The following is a 22,001-nucleotide window of genomic DNA, read 5'->3' as shown; positions in this document are numbered from 1 at the left end:
AGATGTATAAAGTGCTTTATATTAGTAAGAAGATAATAAGGTTTCTAGCCCTGAAACTCCAATATAATGTAATCAACCTAGAGTGTAGGGAATTGAAAGCTGGAGCACACCAGAAAGAGAAGGCCAGTTAAGAGTGCAATACAATTAGCAACCATTCAGAAAGCGCTACTGCACAACATTATGCTTTAAAAATAGTTAAATAAAATATACTTGGACACAAATTCCTGGTGACAAGCTTCAGAGTTAGTCACTTATACAGCAGCTTTCATCTGCCAACAAAAAGTCAATTTTAAAAGGTTAACAAGAACAGAGATAAGAAAGTGCATACATCAGATCCACACTTGCTTTTCAGTGAGATCATCTTGTTTAAAAGCAGTTACAAAAAGCCTTGCTTTGCAGACATAAAATCTAAAATAGCAAGTGGTAAAAGAAAATTACCAATGTACTATTGTTTTGGTGGTTAATATTCATAATATTATGTTTTGTGAAAAAGTCAGAAAATTTGTGGTTTATTTGTATAAAAAAAGGGAATAGGAACACATTCATGGTGGTTCTTTGCTTAAATACCAAACTCAACTAACAAACACTTCAAATTCAAACTGGATGCTAGCGATGGTATGGAATTTTGATACAAGCCCGATGTGTGTTACATATAATATGTCCTGCTACCTTTCATGCTACTGTTTCACATGTTCATAAAAACACATGAAAAAAGTTGGAAACTAAGTCCTTTTGAAGGAAAATTAGCGGCATCTGAGATGGAGCCTATGCTTCCAGATCCACTGCTTTTCTGACCAGTCTTCACCAGTCCTAGAAAGACGATAGATCATTTCTCAAACTATCCAATGGATGCAAAAAGAGAAAGCTTCTGGAATACAATGTGCAGCATAAGAAGGAAAGGCACAGCACTTAAGGGAGAATCCTGGGATCTAGAATATCTTTCATAGGGAATAGAGGTGCAAAAGTAGGATTTTCAGTTTATTGCAGCTAAGGAATCTGAAAAATTCATGGCAATCAATATAACTAGAGCAGTTATAATTTCAATCTGCATTTCTAAAAATTGCATTTTTAAAGCTTTTGCTTTGGGGGGATGCTTATTTTTAAAATTATTTCCATATGGGTAGTTTCATTTTGAAGTATCACATGGGAAATATACCATCAATTACTATTTTGTACTGTAATACACAACCAAGAGCTCCCTAAGATATGGTGCAGAATTTGGAAGTACTAGAGATGAGGTTTTCCCACCTAAATATTATAATTCTGAAAATTATCAGTGCAGTTAATTCAGTCAGATAGGAAAGCCATTCTCCTTCATAAAAAGGTCTGAGACTGTAACTTTGCTACAGTATCGAATAAAACCTATTTATAATTGCATGAAAGTCCCCTAGCATACCATCACTAGAAAACCAGTGACATAACAGGTCTCCACGTGTATATAAACAGACTGCCAACCTTGTCAGAAACAAACTAAGTCATCTGACATACTATTATCACTTAAAAAACCCCGAAGTGTGATAATATGAACACAGAGGTAACAATCTACTTTATATAACAGAATAGTTTCTGTTCCACCACAATGACTTAAAATAGCATACTAGGTAATTTAAACAAAGTCCTATGAGGTTTAATCACCTCAAGCATCTATAAAAGATCTTACTAGCCCGATGTTACTGTTCACTGTGGACACAATACCTGTGGAAAATCTTAATAATGGTAAGTGTCTAGTAGTCTTTGCTCACTACATAAAGATAAAAGAGGTAATTTATTAGCTTAGACTCTGAAAGGTGGTTCATTCAATTGTTCATACCTTAGCAATAGCTGTTATCTGCTCCAGTGCCACAGCATGAAGATCTTGGTCTTTGCTTTCTATCAGCAGTTTCAGGGATGGCAGCAGGAGGGACTGGTTAAGCAGCAGCAAACATAATTCTTTTATACACTGAAAATAAAAGAAAACTCAGTGCGATCTCTGGAGATACTATCATCATCATTCACACTAAAATTTACGAAAATTTTATGTCAAATGTAAAATGAAAACCAAACTTCCACAACAAATGACTTCCCTGTCGGAAATAGCTCTTTGGAAACTTGAAAGGACAAATTTAGAAAATGTGGAATACAAGGTTAAAGTGCACCATTTGTTAGATTAAGACAAGGTAGGTACTGAATCACCATTAGAAACCGGAGTTTTACTGAAAAAATAACAGAACAATCACAGCTCTCTGTGGGACTAATATATACGTACTCACTGAAATGCTGCAAAGCACAGAAAGAAACTTTGACACCTGTGACATTTCTGTAACTCAATTATGCAATCATAAAAGTGGAACAAAATAAAGAGGAAATAACAGTACATAGCAGAGCTCAACATCATAAAGTTCTGTTGCAAATGGTCTCCAAATTCTATATGATATTTTATATACAAGTAAAGTTTAGCAAACTTTCCATCATTCATCTAGTTTCTTGTATTATATAATATAGCATAAATTTAGCATCATATCTTTTTCAAGAAGAAACTGGCCAGAGAAATATTTTCAAAAATAAAAATGAAAAACCCCCAACAAATCAACTCTGCCTTTCCAAATCTTTATGCTGGCTTTTAGTTAAAACAAACAAACATTCTACATGTAACTTGTAGATTGGCTTTTTTCCCCCTCAATAGTACAGTGATTTATTCATTTATACATCAAAAAGTAGTTCAATGAACAAATTACATTATAAATCAAATTATAACTTCTCCTTTCCTTCCTCTTCCCTTTTTGTCATTTCTGAGAATTCAGGCTGCTTGTCACAACCATTTCCCAATGAGGTCCATCAGAGATGCCCCATATTCAAAGGCAGTTTACACTAAGGACTCTGGATATTGTAGTACAGTTACCTTGAAAATGGTATCTTATCTCTTAGAGATGCTGTTTCACTCCAGCATTTTGAGAGCAATTGTCAAAGGAACTCATCAACTAAACATTAAGCTGAGAGAATGCAAGTCACGTATTTTTTACATCTTTTACAGTTTAATGACAACTGTAACAACTTCATGACCAAGATGATCTACATTTGTAGCAGCACGGTTTCAGTAGCTGTGAGCTTAAAAGCCTAAAAATTATTTGAAGATGAGATGTTAAATGCTCCAACTGTAATATACTGCCGACACACCTGGCCTTACTTGGGACAGGGAACTCTCTCTTTCTGCTTAGGCTTTTCTAAATTTACCCCTTCAAAAAACACAGCCTAGAAGGATATATTCCAACACACTGAGCTCTGAGTCACTAAGGCAAAGCTTGTTCTCTTACTCAGACTTGTTCCTTTAAACTTGTATTCAGTACTGCTACTGATTGTTGATGCTTAGAATCATAGAATATGCTGAATTGGAAGGGACCCATCAGGATCATCAAGTCCAAGTCTTGGCCCTGCACAGGACATCTCCACAAATCACATCGTGTCTGAGACCACTGTCCAAAGGCTTCTTGAACTCAGACAGGCTTGGTGCTGTGACCACTTCCCTGAAGAGCCTGTTCCAGTGCCTAACCACCCTCTGGGTGAAGCACCTTTTTTCTAATATCCAACCTAAACTTCCCCTGACTCAGCTTCATGCCATTTTCTTCAGTCTTGTCACTGGTCACAAGAGTGAAGAGATCAGTACCTGCCCCTCATGAGGATGTTGAAGACCACAATGAGGTCTCCCCTCAGTCTCTTCTCCAGGCTGAACAGACCAAGCGACCTCAGCCACTCCTCATAAGGCTTCCCCTCCAGACCCTTCACCATCCTCCTGGCCCTTCTTCGGACACTCTAATAGCTTAATGTCTTTCTTATACTGGGGTGACCAAAAACTGCTCACAGGACTCAAGATGAGGCCGCCCCAGTGCAGAGCAGAGCAGGACAATCCCCTCCCTCGAGTGGCTGGTGATGCTTTGCCTGATGCCCCCCAGGACAGGTTGGCCTTCCTGGCTGCCAGGGCACTGCTGACTCACATTCAACTTGCCATCAACCAGGACTCCCAGGTCCCTTTCCACAGCACTGCTTTCCAGCTTCTTGTTCCCCAGTCTATACACACAACCAGGGGTACCCAATCCCAGGCGCAGAATCCGGCACTTGCCCTTGTTAAACTTCATATGGTTGGTGATTGCACATCTCTCCTATTTACTGCGGTCTCTCGGAAGGGCCTCTTGGCCCTTGAGGGAGTCGACAGCTCCTCTCAATGTAGTGTCATGAGAGTTGGGAAGAGAGTGTCATGATTGTTGGGAAGGATATGACACAGGATCAAGGAATAAGACGATTAAACAAACACACTAAACTTTGTCTGATCATTCATATGCTTATCAAACTTCTGATAATTTCATATTCCACTGTATTTCTTTTGAGCAGCACACCAGCCATTCCAGCAAATTTACTGAATGCAAAGCTAGAGATTCACTCTACATGTCTCCTTTTCTCGAAAATGTGTATCCACAGCAATAAATGCAACTTAGAAAAATAAATTATGTTAGTTGTAAGATACACAACCTGAGTAAAACAGCAATTTTACCATGCTTGATAACTCTTTTTGTCTGAAAGCCTTTCAAAACTGGACAGACATCTTGAATAACTTTCTCCCTGATGGTAGCATGACTAGCAGACATACTCAGTCTTACCTATTGTGCCCAAGCATAGGGAAGCCATCATCTCTTTTGAAGGTGAAATACACATTCCAATAATTAACTTTGCTTTCTTTCAAGATATTTAGCCTTATGCTAAATTTTGAAATTACATAAACTGAATTGTTTTTTGTTATATCTTTCTTTGTAAATCAAGAGAGATTTTTATTAGCTCATGTTCTAAAAATATCTGCAGAATACAATCAAACACCCCTCAATCTCTGGTAAGATAATACACTGCACTTCCCCTGTCTTTCACTTCTGAGGTATTTTCATCCATGCACTACTTTTTGCAGGTTCTGTCTGTTGCCCTTCATTTTTCAGTGTCCTCTTATAATGCATTTATATTAACAAGGTGTTTTATTTTAATGTCAGTTTTGCTAGCAGTTTATGGAGAAGGGTACTTATCCATTCTTCCTCACTTGGTATCTCCTATGAGGAAAAACTGCACTGCCTCTGTTTTCCTTATGAAATCTGAGCTCAGCAAGACTTTGAAAATGTCACATGAAACACTTCTTGTCCTCTGCACCAGAGAAATAAGGTGTAGGATAGTGTTGTCCAACCTGCAAATCCTTGGATTGGTCTCCATTCCTTTTTTCCACAGGAAGAGACTGGACAACTTGCCAGTCACTGAAGACTGTCCGAATAGTGTAACTATCTCATTGTATCACTGCCACAAATGACTGCACAGCTGCTTTGGACAGGAATTGAAATTCCTACCCCAGACAACAAGTCACCACCCACAGTCTTCTCAGAGCAGCACAAGTGGCTTTCTGTTCTTGTTCTGTGCTTGTTAAGCACCCAAAAGTATTCAAGTGTCTGCTGCCTGCCATGAGAGGCTGTGCTTAGAGGGGGTTTGATGCTCCCTGTGAGAGGGCCAAGGGAAAGCCCAATTCAAAACCTGGATTATCATAACTTAGTTGAAACTTCTGTAAGATAACTTTTGTCTTCTGCCTAGTTATGCAGCTATCAATGGTTCACTGTAACATCAGTGAGGCATATAAACCATATTTCATAGAAGTCTGCTCTGGGTCCAGTATTATTCAGAATTTTCACAGATGGCTTGAAGGGCTGGGTAATGAATACAAACTATTATCTCTGGAGAGGCTAAAAGTAGACTGAATGGCAGCTTTTAAATTCAATGTTATCAGAAAAAAATGATCAGAGACAACTGATCGAAATGATGAACAAAACCATACAATGTAAATTCAGATATAAATCCCAATAAAACTAGCTACAAAAATAGAAAAAAAAAAGGAGACCAGCTGGCTGCTATATTATTCTAGGATATAAGCATCTCATAGCCACTAGTACTGCAGGGTGATTACAGAAAAGGGACTAGATACATTCTCCTTTGTAGGTGTTCATGTTAACTGGCACATGACCCACAGGCTGATAGAAGAACATGAGATATTCGGGAGTCACACTTTAACAACTACCAGTGGCAGAAGGATTTGTCTCTTTCTGAAGAGATTAATCAAGCAGAGCAGATATTGGACAGTCCAAACACATGTCTTCCGGGCTAATAAAACAATGCTAATAAAACAATGGTAATATCTATCCACTGAATAATGCCAATTAAAAAACAAACAAAAAAAACCAAACAAAAAACCAAAAAAAACTTCCACAAACCAAATACACACACAAAATAGAAAGATTAAAGCTATGCAACTATCCAAAAGACATAAAAAAAGAATATGGCTTAAAAAACTAGATAAACCAGCACGAGATGGACAAAAACCTTGAAGTTACATGTTTCCAGTAACAACCTTTGAACTTCAGAATGGCAAATGTTATTCATGATAATAAATTGATCTCAGTTTTTAGAATTTCATCATTCCAGATTTGTCTTCTTAACCAGTGTATTTACTGAAATGTGAAGTCATCTAAACAGGTTAATTGTCAGTGATCAGATTTTCATCTTATTCAGCCACACAACTGCAACTTTAATTTCTGCACATAAGTACTGCAGCCTTGCATACAAATAAATTACTTGGATTTATGCATGTCATTCCTGCTCTTCCCAAGTAGAGACTTACAGCAATACAGCTTGTGTTTGTAAGTAACTGTACAATTACGTTTTAGTGCAACTCCTGTTGCTGCACAGCATTCCACTCATAAAAAATGTATTTTACATCAGTAAAGCTGTTTTATGCTTGAGGACCAGAATGTCCTCATATCTGTACCTGTATATTCACAGCTACACTGTGGGTTCTTCCAACATCCTGTAGCATTAAAACAGGAAGGCCCCTCCAACTAAAGCTGTCTACCAATACCAAAACTGTGTGTAAACAGTGACTTGTCATGGAGATCAAGGAAAACTTAACTTGATTAAGAGAAATGCAAATCATGACTCATTCTTGATCAGAACCTATGGTGAACTGACTGGTGTATGACAGTGAGACTCAGGATTTATCTCCCTGAATCACTGAGCTGAGGCAGAACATTCAACTTTGACAAAGTTTAGCTACTCTTATGCACAATAAGATTGTCAGTTTATTGCACCATTTCAACACCTTATAAAGAAAAACTACATATAATTACACCAGTCCCAGGGATAGAGAGACCTGCCTTCCACCAAAGTGTTTTAGTGGGATGAATAAATTAATAAATGGACTTAGTATTTCAGTTTACTGCCACCTTCTGGAATCATGTTTTACACAGATTTTTGAACTTGACTCAAACCAGTGTGTTGGACTATTAAAAAAAAAAAGCAAACCACACACTCACCTATCTGTATTTTAAATAGAATGTTGTTTCTATTCTGCTTCTCTTCCTAACATCAGCTGTTTTTTATAACAGATAATGATTGTGTGAAGACGATTATAAGGGATTAATCAGGCTACTAAAAATATGCACAAGTACTCCGAAATTGTATGACATTCATTAAGTATTTCTCCAGTCTGTCTTCATTAATATGCAGTGTTTACATACAAAGCACTTCAATAATTTCAATAATTTTATACTTAAGAGATGCTTTCATTGGCGTATGTATACATACTTAGGGAAGATAGATGATCATAGTTATTACACAGCATTTACTCCATGACTCTTCTAAACATTCCTTGGATGTAATCAGAGTTTTTGATGACTTGTCTCTATTGCCTCCTGTCCTATCACTGAGCATCTCTGAGAAGAGACCGACTCTTAACTCCTCTACTTGTTTCCTCATCCACATATTGAAAGATAAAGATATGATCTCCCTTAGTCATCTCTTGTCAAGACAGAATGAACCCAGTTCTCAACCTCTCCACTGGACTTGATCCAGTATGGCAACATCTTTATTGTAGGTGGGACCTTGAAATAGGACCCAGATGCACGACAACCAAAGTAAAAACTTACCTTGACAGGGAGCATGTGCTTTGTCTCATACAAAGAACGGCAGATTTTCAAAATTTCATTTCCTGTGTTCTCCTTTTCCTCAGGTGGGCATCTCTGCAGCATAACAGTTCCCAGTTTCACCCAGGGACTATCATCTGTGCACGATCTGCCCAGTAAAAAAAGAGATGTATACAGAATGTAAATACACATACACCACTTTCTGTAAGTTGTTCCTTGTGTGTGTGTGACTTAAAATTGCAACCTCATGAAAGAAAGACGAAAGTTTTGAGACAAGTTACTGTCCATTATGCCAGCACTCTTTCAAACACAGAAGATTAAATTACTTGGAATTATGACATACTGTTACAATCCCTGAGGAATTACAGATAAAGACTGATCAAATTGGAATAGCATAGGAACCACTTCTCCCGGCTTTATACCAGCTGATTTACCAAGCAGAATGGTATCAAGGGAGAGGTGACAGGAATCCAGCACTCCTAATTTTGTTTGTTTTGATCACATTTTAACAGCTTCTGTCTCTCAAGTATCTGTCTCTTGCTTCTGAGTGGAGAAAGTATTGCCAGAATCACATTTTAATTTCCAGGTCCAACAAGTACAAACAAAAATAAACTTTTTCCATAGCCCATCCAAACAGGGTAGGAAAGTGAAATTACGTGCTTCTGAACTTCTCTGCTAGTAGATATGGATGCAGACATATTGACATATGACAGACTAAATCATGATTATATTAAGCCACAGTAACACAAATACTATGTTTATCTGTGTATAAACTTAGGAAGGAACAAAAGCTGTTTTAAAAATCACCCCATCAATCTCTCTGGCCAATAATCAGCACCCCAAAGACATGGGAAAGTTTTTATTTAGCGTGAAGAAAAAAAAAATGACATCAAGACTAAAATTTGCCATTTCGTGTTACATTTGTAAATTAAGATATCCATCTAGCACATGTGACAATAAGCAGTAAAATGCTGTCAAAGTGCTGCTTTTCAAACTATTATTTAGTAGCAATTGTTAAAAGCAACACATTAATGTCATTGTAAATGGAGTCTGTTAAGAGAGTCAGATGGATTGACATATAGGAGGACTCTGACAGCTCTGGAGAGGATGGAGAGGACAACCACCAGTATCTACTATTTCATATATGAACGCTCTCTCCTGCTCATCGCCCGTTTTCACAAGTACACGTAAACAACAAGTAAAACCAGCTGAACATGAAGCTGACATTACAGCCCACCATGAAAGCCAGACAGAGATGACAGGAGTGGGCAACTGAATGCAAATTAAATAGAAGTCGTTGTCTTTCTTCCGACAGTTTAATTGAGCCTTTTCATCATTCACAGTCACTGAGCACAGAGCTCCCACAAGTCTGGCTGGGAACAGCAGAGCTCCTCCTTTCTTCTCCCTCTCCCTCTCTGTCTCTCTCTCCTCTCCTTTCAACCTCATGGGTCGAACTCAAAGATGCCAGCATATTCAACAAACAGAACATGATGCACTTAATTTCTGAATCCTCAGTTAAGGTCAGGAGAAGGAAAAAAAAACCCTGCAACTCCATCTTTGCCACTGGTTAAATGGATTGCTCCTGCTATGTCATCCATTTCTTGCTTAGAGGCCCAGAGAGTCATAATGAATTTCCATTTCTGTACCTGCTGCTTCCAGAGTACCTTAAGAAAATCTGTAAGAATTTACCATTCAAAAAAGGAAAAAAAAAATCCCACTACAAAACACAGAAAAAACCCAGAAAGATGGCAAGGCCATCAAGGCTTGCCATATGCAAATTTATTTAAGTATCAGATATACAGTTTACACATATAAAGCTGTTCTCATCACAATTCCTTATAACTATTTCAACTGCTTCTGTGATCTATTAACAAATATCTGCTATTTGCTATCTCTAAGTGAAACTAAAATTCAGTTACCAAAACTTTGACACCTACAGGTAGAATTCAGTTTTCTTCTCTCCTGAATTTTACTTTAGTTCAATGTGGTCAAAAAAAGTTATTTCTCAACATGAAAAAGGTAATTATTTCAAAAGCACAGTAGAAACACATTAATTTTTTTTCCCATTAAGAAAAAGCTGGGTTTTTTTCAGCTCCAAAACACCTTATCAATATTTATTATAAATATAAAAAATGCCTTTTGAATGTAGGCATCAAGTTCCAAAGGTACTTGCAGAGCTTCAGGTACTGTCAATAATTTTTTTTAAAAATACCTTCATGAAATGTTTAAAATGACATCTGAATATGAGATATCTGGGTGGAAAAGCATGCATGCATAACAAGGGTATGAAAATAAAATTTTAAAAATTATACAGCTTTGAGTATTGATTGAAACAACCAAGCTACCTCTTTGTTTTCTCACAGTAAACATTGCATATTACTACATGAAGAGAATCTCTTGCCATAACAAGCATTAGTGTAGCTGGAATGTTTTAAAAATTAAGAACTCAAAAAATGTTAAAAAACATGGACTTTTTAATACAGAGGTTACAAAATTAAAAGCCTACTAAAAAAACCCTCAAACTTCAGTTCTTTTACCTCTCCTTCCTTTTGCGACTTTATAGAATGTAAACCTAAGGAAAAATAATTTTGCTAACTGCAGCAGTATTTCACTTGACCTTTTGTTCTATAAGTTTTGTTGGGTTTTAGGTGTAAAAGGTTTGATGGCTACACACACTGTGAGACATCCAATTTTTAATTAAAATCAAAACCAAAACTTCAAATGAAAGCTGGAACATGAATTTGTGACATACTATGTAACAGGCCTTCTAACAGATAAAACCTCCATTCTGAATCAATGGTCTGAACACTTTCAGACTCTTTTCAGTACCAACCGTGTAGTCCAAGACTCAGCAATTCAGTCCATCACACAACAACCGGTGAAATACTAATTGTATACTGCCCCCACTTTAGGAGAAACCCTCAAGGCCATACAGCAGCTGAAAATCGGCAAGGCAGCTGGGGTTGATGGAATTCCACCTGAAGTTTGGAAACATGGGGGCCTTGCACTCCTTGCTAAATTTCACGAGTTTGTGGTGCGCTGTTGGGAGCTCGGTGAACTACCATCAGTCCTTCGAGATGCAGTCATCATCACTTTGTATAAGAAGAAAGGTACTAAATCAGCGTGCTCAAATTACCGTGGTATTACTCTGCTCTCCATGTTACTGAGAGCACAGCTGCCTTGGGCAGGGCACGTCTCAAGGATGAAGGACCACCCCCTCCCTAAGATCTTGCTCTATGGTGAACTTGCCTCCGGCTGCCGCAAGAGAGGAGCCCCGAAGAAAAGATACAAGGACTCCCTGAAACAACATCTCAGCCTTGGCCATATTGATCACCATAACTGGTCTACTCTGGCCTCAAATTGGGAGGCCTGGAGACGCGCCATCTATAACGCAGCTGATGCTTTTGAGAAAGCACACGGGATCACCCTTGAGGAGAAAAGACAACGCAGAAAGAATTGTGCCTTGCAGAATATACCACCTAAGGAGTCTTTCTGCTGTGCCTTTTGCAACCGGACGTGTCTATCTCGTACTGGCCTTTTTAGCCACCAACGCGCCTGCAACAAAAGTGGGTAGAGCCCTTCCCAAATCTTCGTTCGCAAAGCCCAGCCATGAGTGAGATGAGATGTAACAGGCCTTGTACTTGTGCATTGAAGACAATTTTTGGCTTTTAAAACTGTCACTAAAGAATTTAGGTTAATGCTTATCCAGGCTTGAAGGTAAATAATCCCTACAGATTATTTTGTAATCCACCACTTTTCTACACATGCACTGAAAAATTACTTTTCACAAAAAGATAAGCCTTAACTTTTCTGACAAATCAATGCACATAAACACTTACACTTTAGTGAATGCAGTACCCAAGTTAAAACAGACTGTAATAAATACCCTATAGTAATCCTAAGTAAACATCATTTAAGGACTCTAACCTAAGCACTGTCAGACATGGCACATTGGTTTTGGTCCAAAAAATTTAATAATGGTATTGCTCTCTTTGAGAGATATGTGACGTTTACCTCATAAATTTATATGAATCTTTATATCTTAGAAGTGATTATCAGTTATAGAATACAACTTCTAAATTTTTTACCTTTAAATGCGTTCAGAAAGTCACAGAAAAAACCCAAAGAACCGGTAAAAAATAATGTAGTCAAGATGTTCCAAAATTAACACTTTCAGTTAATACCTACTCTGATGAGTACAATTCTGAAGTCTTAAATAATTACTTTAATTTTAAATTGTTGAGCTAGGATATGCCTTTCCTTGTATATATTCTTTTGGATACCTCACTCAGAGACAGAAATAATAGGTAGTGGATCTAGAAGAGAGAAGAGCCATTGCTTGGTAATATTATCCTCACAGACCCCCTGCAGATTTTTTGCACATGAGCTTTCAAAGGTTTTTCTGCAAAGTATAACTTTGAATGGAAGAAACAGTCAGAACTTTCTATTCTTTTTTATAAATTTTGTTCATAGTGCAAAAAAACAAGAGCAAAATATGTAATCTGAAATTTAAGCAGATAGAACACTCTCCTGTGCAAAAGTTCGGGCAATAAAAAGTTTTTCTGTCTCTGCCACAATACAGACTACATCTGCATATACAGGTTTAACAAGAAACTGATTTGAGATTCAGTTCTGCTTTAAATAAACCATTTATTCTTCTCAGAATGGTCCCTTCCAAAGGTCATACCCTCAGCTATGTTTGAATTATTTGACTGAAAACTACATGACATCAAGCAAGAAGACTTTGAACTCTTTTGTTACATGACTGTTTGAAGAAATGCTCACCCGTTGCTCCTGTCCATTGGTGGCCAAGCTTGAAGTAGTAAAACCAAGTGGTGAAACTCAGACAGACTCTGACTAGACTCCAGAAGTCCCAGGAAGAGATCATACCTTTTTTCTTCATTTTCAATATCTGTCATCTCTACCTGAAGGGGACAAAAAAAAAATTAAAAACCACCTGATATATTTCTTGCCAGAAATTAATGACTTAAAAGCAATCAACAAACGATCTGTGAAGGACATCGCTGTTCCAAAACAATGCAGGAACACAATCAACATCAATTTCCCAGAAACCCATTTTTTCCTTCTCATTTTCAGTTACATGCAAATAAAATAGGAAAGCACAAATGATGGAGAATGACTTAGGTGGACATTCCTAGAACGCTGTAACCTCACATAAGTACATTCATTGATTAGTTCAGAGGATTTTATCCCTGTGTTCTTCAAACAACCAAAAATGCCTTAAATTTCTTTCTCGATGTATAGACATACACACACACACATATTTTTTAAGAACGAGTATATTTGTGCTTCCCTAATATATATTGCTCTCAGTCATGTATGAAAATTCAATAGTTTTTCCTGAATTTGCAGCATCTCATCTTTTCTCACATATGAAAGAGCCTTGAAAGATGATTCCAAATTACTTTACCCAGGAAAGAACATTTGCTAACAAGTAATGCAGTATTTCTCTGCATAGGCATTTGAACCTGAGAAAAACAAAACCCCACATTTCATCAGTCAGCTCCCAGACAACTTTATCTTGGGAAAAGTGTCCATCTCTGTTGAAAACCTGCAGTTTCTGCCAGGACTTGAATTCACGTCAGTTGATGACAGGTTCTTTTACAGATAATTACTGCCTGCAGTTTGCATGGTAAAAAAGTTCCAAGTAAAAGGTCTTACTGTTGAAGGAAGGTTCCTGTAAATAAGAACCAACTTGCTACTAAATGAGAAGTAGCTTCTGTTTAAAAGTTTGGCTATCACACTAGGAGGTCTTTCACAAATGGAACAGAAACTCACTATCTACCTCACATACAAAAGTTTTTGGATTCAAAAATAATTTGTTACAATAACAGGGTAGCTTTCTCTGCATTATTAACACATTCTAACACTGAACTTTTCTTCCAAAGTTCAAAAAGTTCCAGAATATCAAACACTTCAGTTTCATCTTATAATTCTGGTGAAGACACACAGCATTAAATGTTAACTTTTCTGTTTCAGCCCAAGTAGTTCTAAGACATCAAACATGGACAAAGTCTTCCTTAGTTCTACATCTACTCTGAAAGATTAAAGACTGCATTCCAATCTTTTCAAAGTGGCTCTAATACATCAAGAGCAAATTTTCAAAAGAGGTTGGAAAACAAACATTACTGATGCATTTATTGAGTTGCCTATATAATCCATGACTTTAAAATATTTAGTGTTGAAAAACTTTGCTTCTGTCTCCAGAGTATATCTGAAAGCACCATATACTAAAACAATTTAGATAGTGCAGAAACATTTCTGAGATATGTCCACTTGAAATACTTTTTTGTACTGCAAATGTCACATAGCAGGCATCAGTTATCCACTTGTAATATCCCTAAATTCCATCTATACTTGTTAATATAAAATATTATAATAGTCAATATTTAAATTAGAAGGCTGACAAGAGAAAGGAGAAAAACAAGAAATGGTAAAAGAGGCATAAGACATGCTAACATCTAAGGTTCAAAAATATTTAACATCTTAGTAAAATAATTACTAGCTGGACAACAGAGGCTCTCAGATTGCTTATCTGTCCCCAGATTCCTTCTTCAGACAACTAGCTGTTTAAATATTTAAACCAAGAAGTATTCTGGATGGTCCACTGAGTACATTTCGGTATATTTGCAAAAACAGCATGTAACTTCAAAACACAGAATAAATGTTAAGATCTCTCTACTGATAACCACAAAAATGGCAAGAAATGGCACAGACAATATTAATAGAAGAGAAAAGCTGTCACAGAAGGTCCCCCATTAGTAGTGGAGAGCAGATCAGACATCCTATTCAACATGAACTGAATTCCAATAATTCTGCCTAATGCATCTTTACAGACTTGGGTTTACTTTTTTTACAAGGTTAATTAACTTAACACCATAATTTTGAGTTTTGGACAGCAAGATCCTTGCAACATGATCGCTCCTGACACAGTACACATTAATTCAATCAAAGTAAATCAGAAGAATTAACTTTCTGTTCTCAAACACAGTGAATTTCTGCAGTATTTCTTTCTACAGGGCCTTTTTTTAAGCCACCTACGTTTCCCACTATGAGTAATAAAAATAATGTGAACTTTCTACAGAGTTAATGATTTGTAGTCTTTAAGAAGACTAGTGAAAATTCACTTTTTATATTGCATTTTAAATGCATGTCGCTTACATTTACTGTGAAACAGATGAGATTAGAAAGCGACAGTTCCTTGCTAGAAGAAAGCAATACCTTGAAGCAGCACATTGGAATGAGGTTTTAATTTATATTTATTATACAGAGATATGTGTATGTATGTATATCTATATATACACATATGTATATATAACACACACACAGAGCATAAGTTTTCTTCTGCATTGTCTTCACTTTCTGAGGCTGAGAGAGAGCATGCTGAGGAAGCAGCCACCTCTCACAGCAGAGAACATGCTCTGTGTAAAAAGGTAGAAATTCCATCTTAACAAAGGTGAAAGCTAGCTGAGATGAGTTGCTGAGGTTAGTCAAGCCTGTTATAGTGTAATAACAGTGCAAAAAAAAATCCACTTTTAATTGAACACTCCCTTTGTAGTGATTTTGGATTATCTATTCAGATGACTCTGAATGTTGCAACACAGCGTAATGGGATAATATAACTCAGCTACCCCTTCCTTTTTTTTTAACAAAACCCAAAAACATCTGCCTAAACCACTCAAAGGTTAACCATGCAAAGATAACCTGCCATGAACTGCTCAGAGCCCTGATAACAAAAGCGTCTGTAAAGAAAATCTGTCACTAAACAGAATAACGATGCCCATAGTCAGACTTGAACTTCAGATGAACCCAAAGAAATATGAAAAACAACAAAAAAGAAAAAAAAAAAAAAACACAACAAAAACAAAACCAAGGAAAAGGAAAGCAAGGACTTTCAGTTTTAACAACAGATTTGCTCAATTCTGACTTGATTTTCTGCAGTTTCAGACGGTCTCTTTGGCAGCAGATCACATCTGGCTTCATGCTTCTCATTAAAAGGCTGCACAAATATTTACCACAATGGGAAAGTCAATTAGGGGAATTAATTGTAGAAATTATACTCATGATAGATTATAAAACAAAACACAAATTAAGTAAAGCCCAAACCTTATGTTAAACTGTTAAAATACGCAATTTCATTATTGAGGGACTACACATGTTCAGAATCAAGAATATGCAAACATCTGCATATGTTAATTTTCCTTTAAAAAAACATACAGGAAATTTATGTTTGTGTAGCCTGTACAAACTACACAAACAACACCAAGTGCAGCTTACAACTGCATTTGATACTATCAGTGGTCTGAAACAGTGCAAACCCCTCTTAATCCTATGTTATCCTGAGAACTTTACATCTTTTCCCAGTTTCTCGTTACTAGGTAGCAGCTGTTAGGATTGCCCATAAAGGAGTTCTGACTCCAAAAATCAGGCCACCATTCCCAAATAGCGACCAAGACAGAAAACAAACAACATTTCAAATGGGAATGCAGATTGCAGCTATGGCCTGTAACAGCTGCAACATGCCTGAAGAGTCGGATTTTTTTTGTTATCCAAAATAGCGTACTTTGGGTGTCTTTGAGCACAGCCACACGATACACTTCATTGAATTACATGATTTTAGCCATCAAACAGCTATTTTCTCTCAAGTAGTTATGGTCTGTTTACCAATAGCAGAGCCTTGTCATAGCACGTGTTCAGTCACCTGTCACTGTCTTACAAGGACAGTCTTGAACTGCTCTGACTCGCAAGTCTCAGGAAAACTAGCACTCTTGAAGAAAAATTTACTGCTGAAGTCTAGCTATTTATCAAACAATTGGCAAAAATATCTCAGTTCTGATATAACTTTGCTAGTAGGAAGTTACCTCAGATAAGATTCCCAGAAGCTTTTTAAAACATCTGGGTTTATACAAAACATATGTGATATGTATGGCATGGGTGCTTTTACTGCTACAGTATAAATAAAATGAGGAATCTGGCAGTTGCTTGAAATTCCTGTAATGTCTGCAACAGTACCTTATCTGAGCACAAACATACCCTTTCTCATCTGACTTCAGCCATCCCAAGTAAACTTGGAATGCATGTTCTTTATATCCAGTGTTGAAATTAAGACTTAGAGCACTTACAATCCCTGGTCAAATAAAAGCAACTGTTCTGCTTCATGATCAAATCTTTCAAAGACTTAATATAAGTCTTATATTATAAGGCTCTTTCATCACATCAGCACATCCTATTAGATGCCAAAAATGCTGAAACCACTCAACATACTTTATCAAGTTTCAAAGCACGAAGTTTTGATTCATCATCTTGTTCCACAGATTCTTTATTGCTTTATATTCATCACATTTGGTATGCATAAAGGAGTCCAAATATTAAAAGCGGCCTCTCAAGTTTGTTCTGTACCTTCTAGAAACCTAATGTTTTATAAAAGTTAAGATGATAAACTTGAAGAATGAAAAGGTTAAAACTGTGGACATCACACACGACTGATAAAGACGAGGTTCAGCACAGCAGTCCGCAGGATCAGTACTTTAGTTTGGTACATTATCTCACTGCTGAGATTTAAGTTACTTTAAAATCAGTATTTACAACAACAGTAGAATGTTGCTGTATCTAAATTCCGCCATTTAGGTATCCACTAACAATTGTTCTCCCCTCCTAAGGGGCAGATACATCTGATAGAGTTATAAATACTTTATTGCTAAAGCTATATAATCTGAGAATCTTGTGCTGACTAAATTGGCTGATGAGAGTGATTTTTGAAAAATGGAAATGCCAATAGAAATATCCAGCCAATCCAATCCTCTTCTTCATCAAAACACAAAATGCTGCCTATTTACATATGAGAATAATGAGCAGAAAAACTAACACAGGCAGACCTCCACCCCACTCTGCCCAATGATATCTATTCTGCAAATTCCATTTTTACTCTCTGTTAGCGTGACAGACCCACAGTTTTCATCCACAGATTTTGCTCACTACAAGGGAAATAAATGATAAGGATGTTTATAAATTAAGAATCAAGCTACAGAAATAAGGAAAATATTTTCCTTCATCATAATTGCTTGTTTATCAAGAAAAGCCACATCCATGCTTAAAACCGAACTCCCTGTACTAAAGGCAGAGAAATTTGCAGTTTCAAAGAAAGGCAACTAAAAACTTACTGATTTACATGATTATAAAATTCATTTTATTACCATCCACCAGATGGTAAATGTAAATATTTCAAAATGTGTTCCTGTTCGTCACTGCAGCATAAATTTGAATTAATATGGCAATGAAAATAGAAACACTAAGCAGGCATTTGAGTAGTCCCTTATTGCTACAATACACTTACAATTTGTCAGAACTCCCCTGTAAAATGCACTGTTTTTATTTATCTCCCCACCCTCCCCTCTGCCCAAGCTGTAGTGCTAGAAAATTCATCTATGCTGCATTTCAAAATAATAGGCAGATGTGACATGAAAGATTTTATTCAGATTCAAGACAGGGAACACTGATGCTAAAACTTGCTTCCACTCATTAGACAGGGCTTAACAGGGTTTATAAACAATGACTGAAAGGATTGGTAGCAATATGATAGAATTTCTGTAATTGCCATCTTGGTGTTCATGGCACCAAAATACAGCAGTCTTGCCTGAAGGAGTTTACAATCTAATTAGGTAAATCACTTTCTACACAACAGGTCAGTCAGGGTTGGTCACTGAAGAAAGTCATCTTCCCACTCTGCAGGTCATCCTGGACTCTGTCATTCCCTGTTCTGTTGGTATTTGTGTGGCTACTGAAATTCTGTACAAGCATAAGTAACTGAAACCTACCTCTAGTACAAGGCTGCAAAGTTAAAAGCTTGTTACAAAGGAGAAAAAAAATTACAAATTAAGTTAAATAGATATTTTAAAGTTAATTATTCACAGTATGAACACATATGTCAAAAATTACCCCTAAAAAAATCCAAATCTGCAACACTGTACAACTGTTCCTGGAACTGCATAGCTACTGACTCTGCAAATAAAAGATTAGGAGCTTTTAGAGGCTATTATTTATTTCACTTTCTTCAAATTGTTTCAAAATACTAGACATCCTATTAGTCTTGATGTAAGACACATCATATACTTGTGAAACAAAGCAAAACCACAAGCACGTATTAAAACATCTTATTCAATACCTTCAAATGCCACAGCAACAGTAAACCCTTTTTAAAGGCAAAACCACAAGTTCTGTACTCCCCAACACAGTACCAGCTCCCCATCATTTCTAAACCAGGGTTTCTTTTAAAAGAAAACCTGTAAATTGTGATTGAGGGGAAAATCCTCAAAGACATAACAGGGTCAGGCTGGGCAGAGTAGTAGTTCGGAAGAACAAAGCGCCGTGTTATTCAGCCACCCATCTGCCAGTGTATGGGCACATGGGAAGGGAGGAAATCAGGAGCAAACATGAGAGCAGAGCTGTAAGCTTGGGCATAGTTTGAGATATCTGGTTAAAGGCAGGTTAGTAAGAGACCTCATATTAGGTCAGAAAGATGAGGTTAAAAATCAGTGAACAATTCTGTTTTGTGAGACATAAACTGGAAGTCAGAGAGCCAGAGACAGAGAATTGGGGAATTACTACCCTTTATCCTTACTGCTTTTTCCTTGCTATATTTATAGTCTCATTCTTCAAAGTTCAAAAGGTTTTAGCACTGGAGGAAGCCATTATTGCAATCTATTTTGATCATCTACATAACTCTGTGCACAATTTTATCCAATAATTTTGCACTAAAATCGCACCTTTGGTTTAAGCTACAATACTTCCTAACAGACTTAGGCATTTGATTTAAGAAAATAAGTTTAAAGTGTAAACGAGTTTGGTGTCTTTCTGGTAAATTATTCCCACCTGCCAGCCAAACAGTACATCTTCTTTATTTGATTTTATCTAGATTGAACTTATTTAATCTTGCCACAATAACATCTGAATTTACAGCTTGCCTACACAGTTATTCCTAATTAACCCACTCTGACTACCCACAGATAAGGGTAATATTGGAGTAAGTTTCATATATGTTTTTCCTTTTCCTCCTCTTCTTTCTCCGTCTGGTTTTTTTGGTCACTGTTGGACACAGAATACGGGGCTGAACTGGACCTTGATCTCAATGAGGACTGACACTTTTATATACTCACACACATATTAAAATTTACATTATGAAAAGACACTGGACACACAATATTTTGTTATATAGAGCTTCCCTGTGAGAACACAGGGACGGAAGTAAGCTTATAATTTTCTGTATGTGAAATGTGTACTCTCACAAGGCAGCTGAATAGGAGTCAATGAGGTCAGGCAGAAATTGGTTGTCAAAGATATATTTTACAGACTTCCCTCAAATTTAGTATCACCTTAACATACTCACCATAACATTTATCGAAGTTTTGAAGTTTAAAAGATACTGTGACATTATACCTTTCACTCTATGTCATAGCACTGTACTGCCATGTACAGAGTTAAAGGCAATTAAGAAATATAGTTCAAAGAATGCATTTATACAGCATTATGCTTTACTTACTTTAAATATTCCCTTTGTTTTAGAATTAAATTCAAAAGATTTTCTATTAAAATGAATATTGCCCAATGACTATGATGAAGCACTGACATAATCTGCTTCCTTATTCAATCTCACTACTGCACTTCCTATTTTCAGAAGGCCATTTTTGAAAAGCTGATAAGAACTTTTACTTTTGACAAAACCCACAGAAACCTGTGGCTTAGATTATAAAAGTATGAGCTTACTCACACTACTGTTGTATAAGAAAAGTGCAATTTGAAGTGCACATACATACAACTAAACTGTAAACCTGGCAAATGCCAAGACTTCCTGTGCACAAGAAAATATTTCCTGTCTATAAGAAAATATTTATCTGCCAATGTGTCATTTGTGAAGTCCATCTTTCCTTTAGCAAATATGAGTTTTACTTTCTCAAAAATGTGTCCCAAATATACTCCCCTCATGGCAGAGGAACCTGTCAGCTTTAAATAAGATGTTTTCATCTTACTTTCTCCATCTGCCCAAGTGCACATGTGGATAATCCTACTTTTAACCACTTTGGATTTTGGTAAATGGAAACTTATGTGGTAGTAAGTCATGGCTGAGAGATGGCAACTTTTAAAAAACTGTTCTACTGGCCTCACAAATGCTCCTGGATAATAACAGGATTTAGTTCTTGTTTAATGAAAAAAACTACTATAGTTTGTAGCCTGGACCAGTGCTGCAGATTAAATTCCCTTGCTTGAAACAAGCATTTTTGAAGCTATGTTTATGGATTTCTCCCAGTTAATGAAAAGCTAACAGCTTTATAAGGAATGTCCACTTAAAAAACAAGAAACCAAAACCAACCAAATAAATTAAAAACCCCACCATTAAAAACCCTACTGTGTCAGGGGAGGTTCAGGTTGGATATTAGGAAAAGGTTTTTCACCCAGAGGGTGGTTTGGCTCCCAGGCTCCCCGGGGAAGTGGTCACAGCACCAAGCCTGACAGAGTTCGAGAATTGTTTGGACAATGCTCTCAGGGACATCGTGTGACTCCTGTCCAGGGCCACGAGTTGGACTTAATGATCCTTCTGGGTCCCTCCCAACTCAGGATAATCTATGATTCTTTTGTTGGTTTCCATTACTAGGTGGAATATAACCTTAGATAGTGACAGAAAGGCCTCATATCTCTCCTCCATTTGAGTTTAAGACCAACAAGGAGACTGAAATTTATGGTGGAGCACAGTTCAAGTTCCAAACTCAGAAAGAGAACATGGGCTGCTCTGTCCTACGCTGGAAGAAACAGTCTGACAGGCCAGAAGGAAGTATCTGCTATCAAAACTACAAACTGGGAACAATCCATAAAAAATGAAAATTTGAGTCAAAGGTTTTGCATGAACAAGCTCAGCATTCACTAGCCGTGCCTTACACGCCAACGAAGAGAGAACTCTGTGATCAGGCTTTCTTGCACGTTCCCCAAAGCTGGACTTCATATATTAAAAACTATTATGAA

The 22,001-nt window shown here is 36.9% G+C and overlaps 1 protein-coding gene across 1 annotated transcript in view; it reads right to left on the bottom strand.

Annotated features, from left to right (window-relative positions):
* The window catches only part of NBAS (neuroblastoma amplified sequence), a 165,869-nt gene that overhangs the window by 8,923 nt on the left and 134,945 nt on the right, over window positions 1–22,001 (bottom strand). The window contains exons 49-51 of the mRNA XM_017824811.1: window positions 12,756–12,895; window positions 7,974–8,118; window positions 1,811–1,939 (exon numbers count right to left, since the gene is read on the bottom strand). Of these exons, the coding sequence (XP_017680300.1) occupies window positions 1,811–1,939; window positions 7,974–8,118; window positions 12,756–12,895 (414 nt within the window). The remainder of the gene's footprint in view (window positions 1–1,810; window positions 1,940–7,973; window positions 8,119–12,755; window positions 12,896–22,001) is intronic.

The sequence above is a fragment of the Lepidothrix coronata genome, unplaced genomic scaffold (genome assembly GCF_001604755.1).
Source record: "Lepidothrix coronata isolate B3197 unplaced genomic scaffold, Lepidothrix_coronata-1.0 Scaffold113, whole genome shotgun sequence".
Lineage (NCBI taxonomy): Eukaryota > Metazoa > Chordata > Aves > Passeriformes > Pipridae > Lepidothrix > Lepidothrix coronata.
Note: the sequence above shows the minus strand (reverse complement) of the source record. Positions and strands in the feature narration are given on the sequence as shown.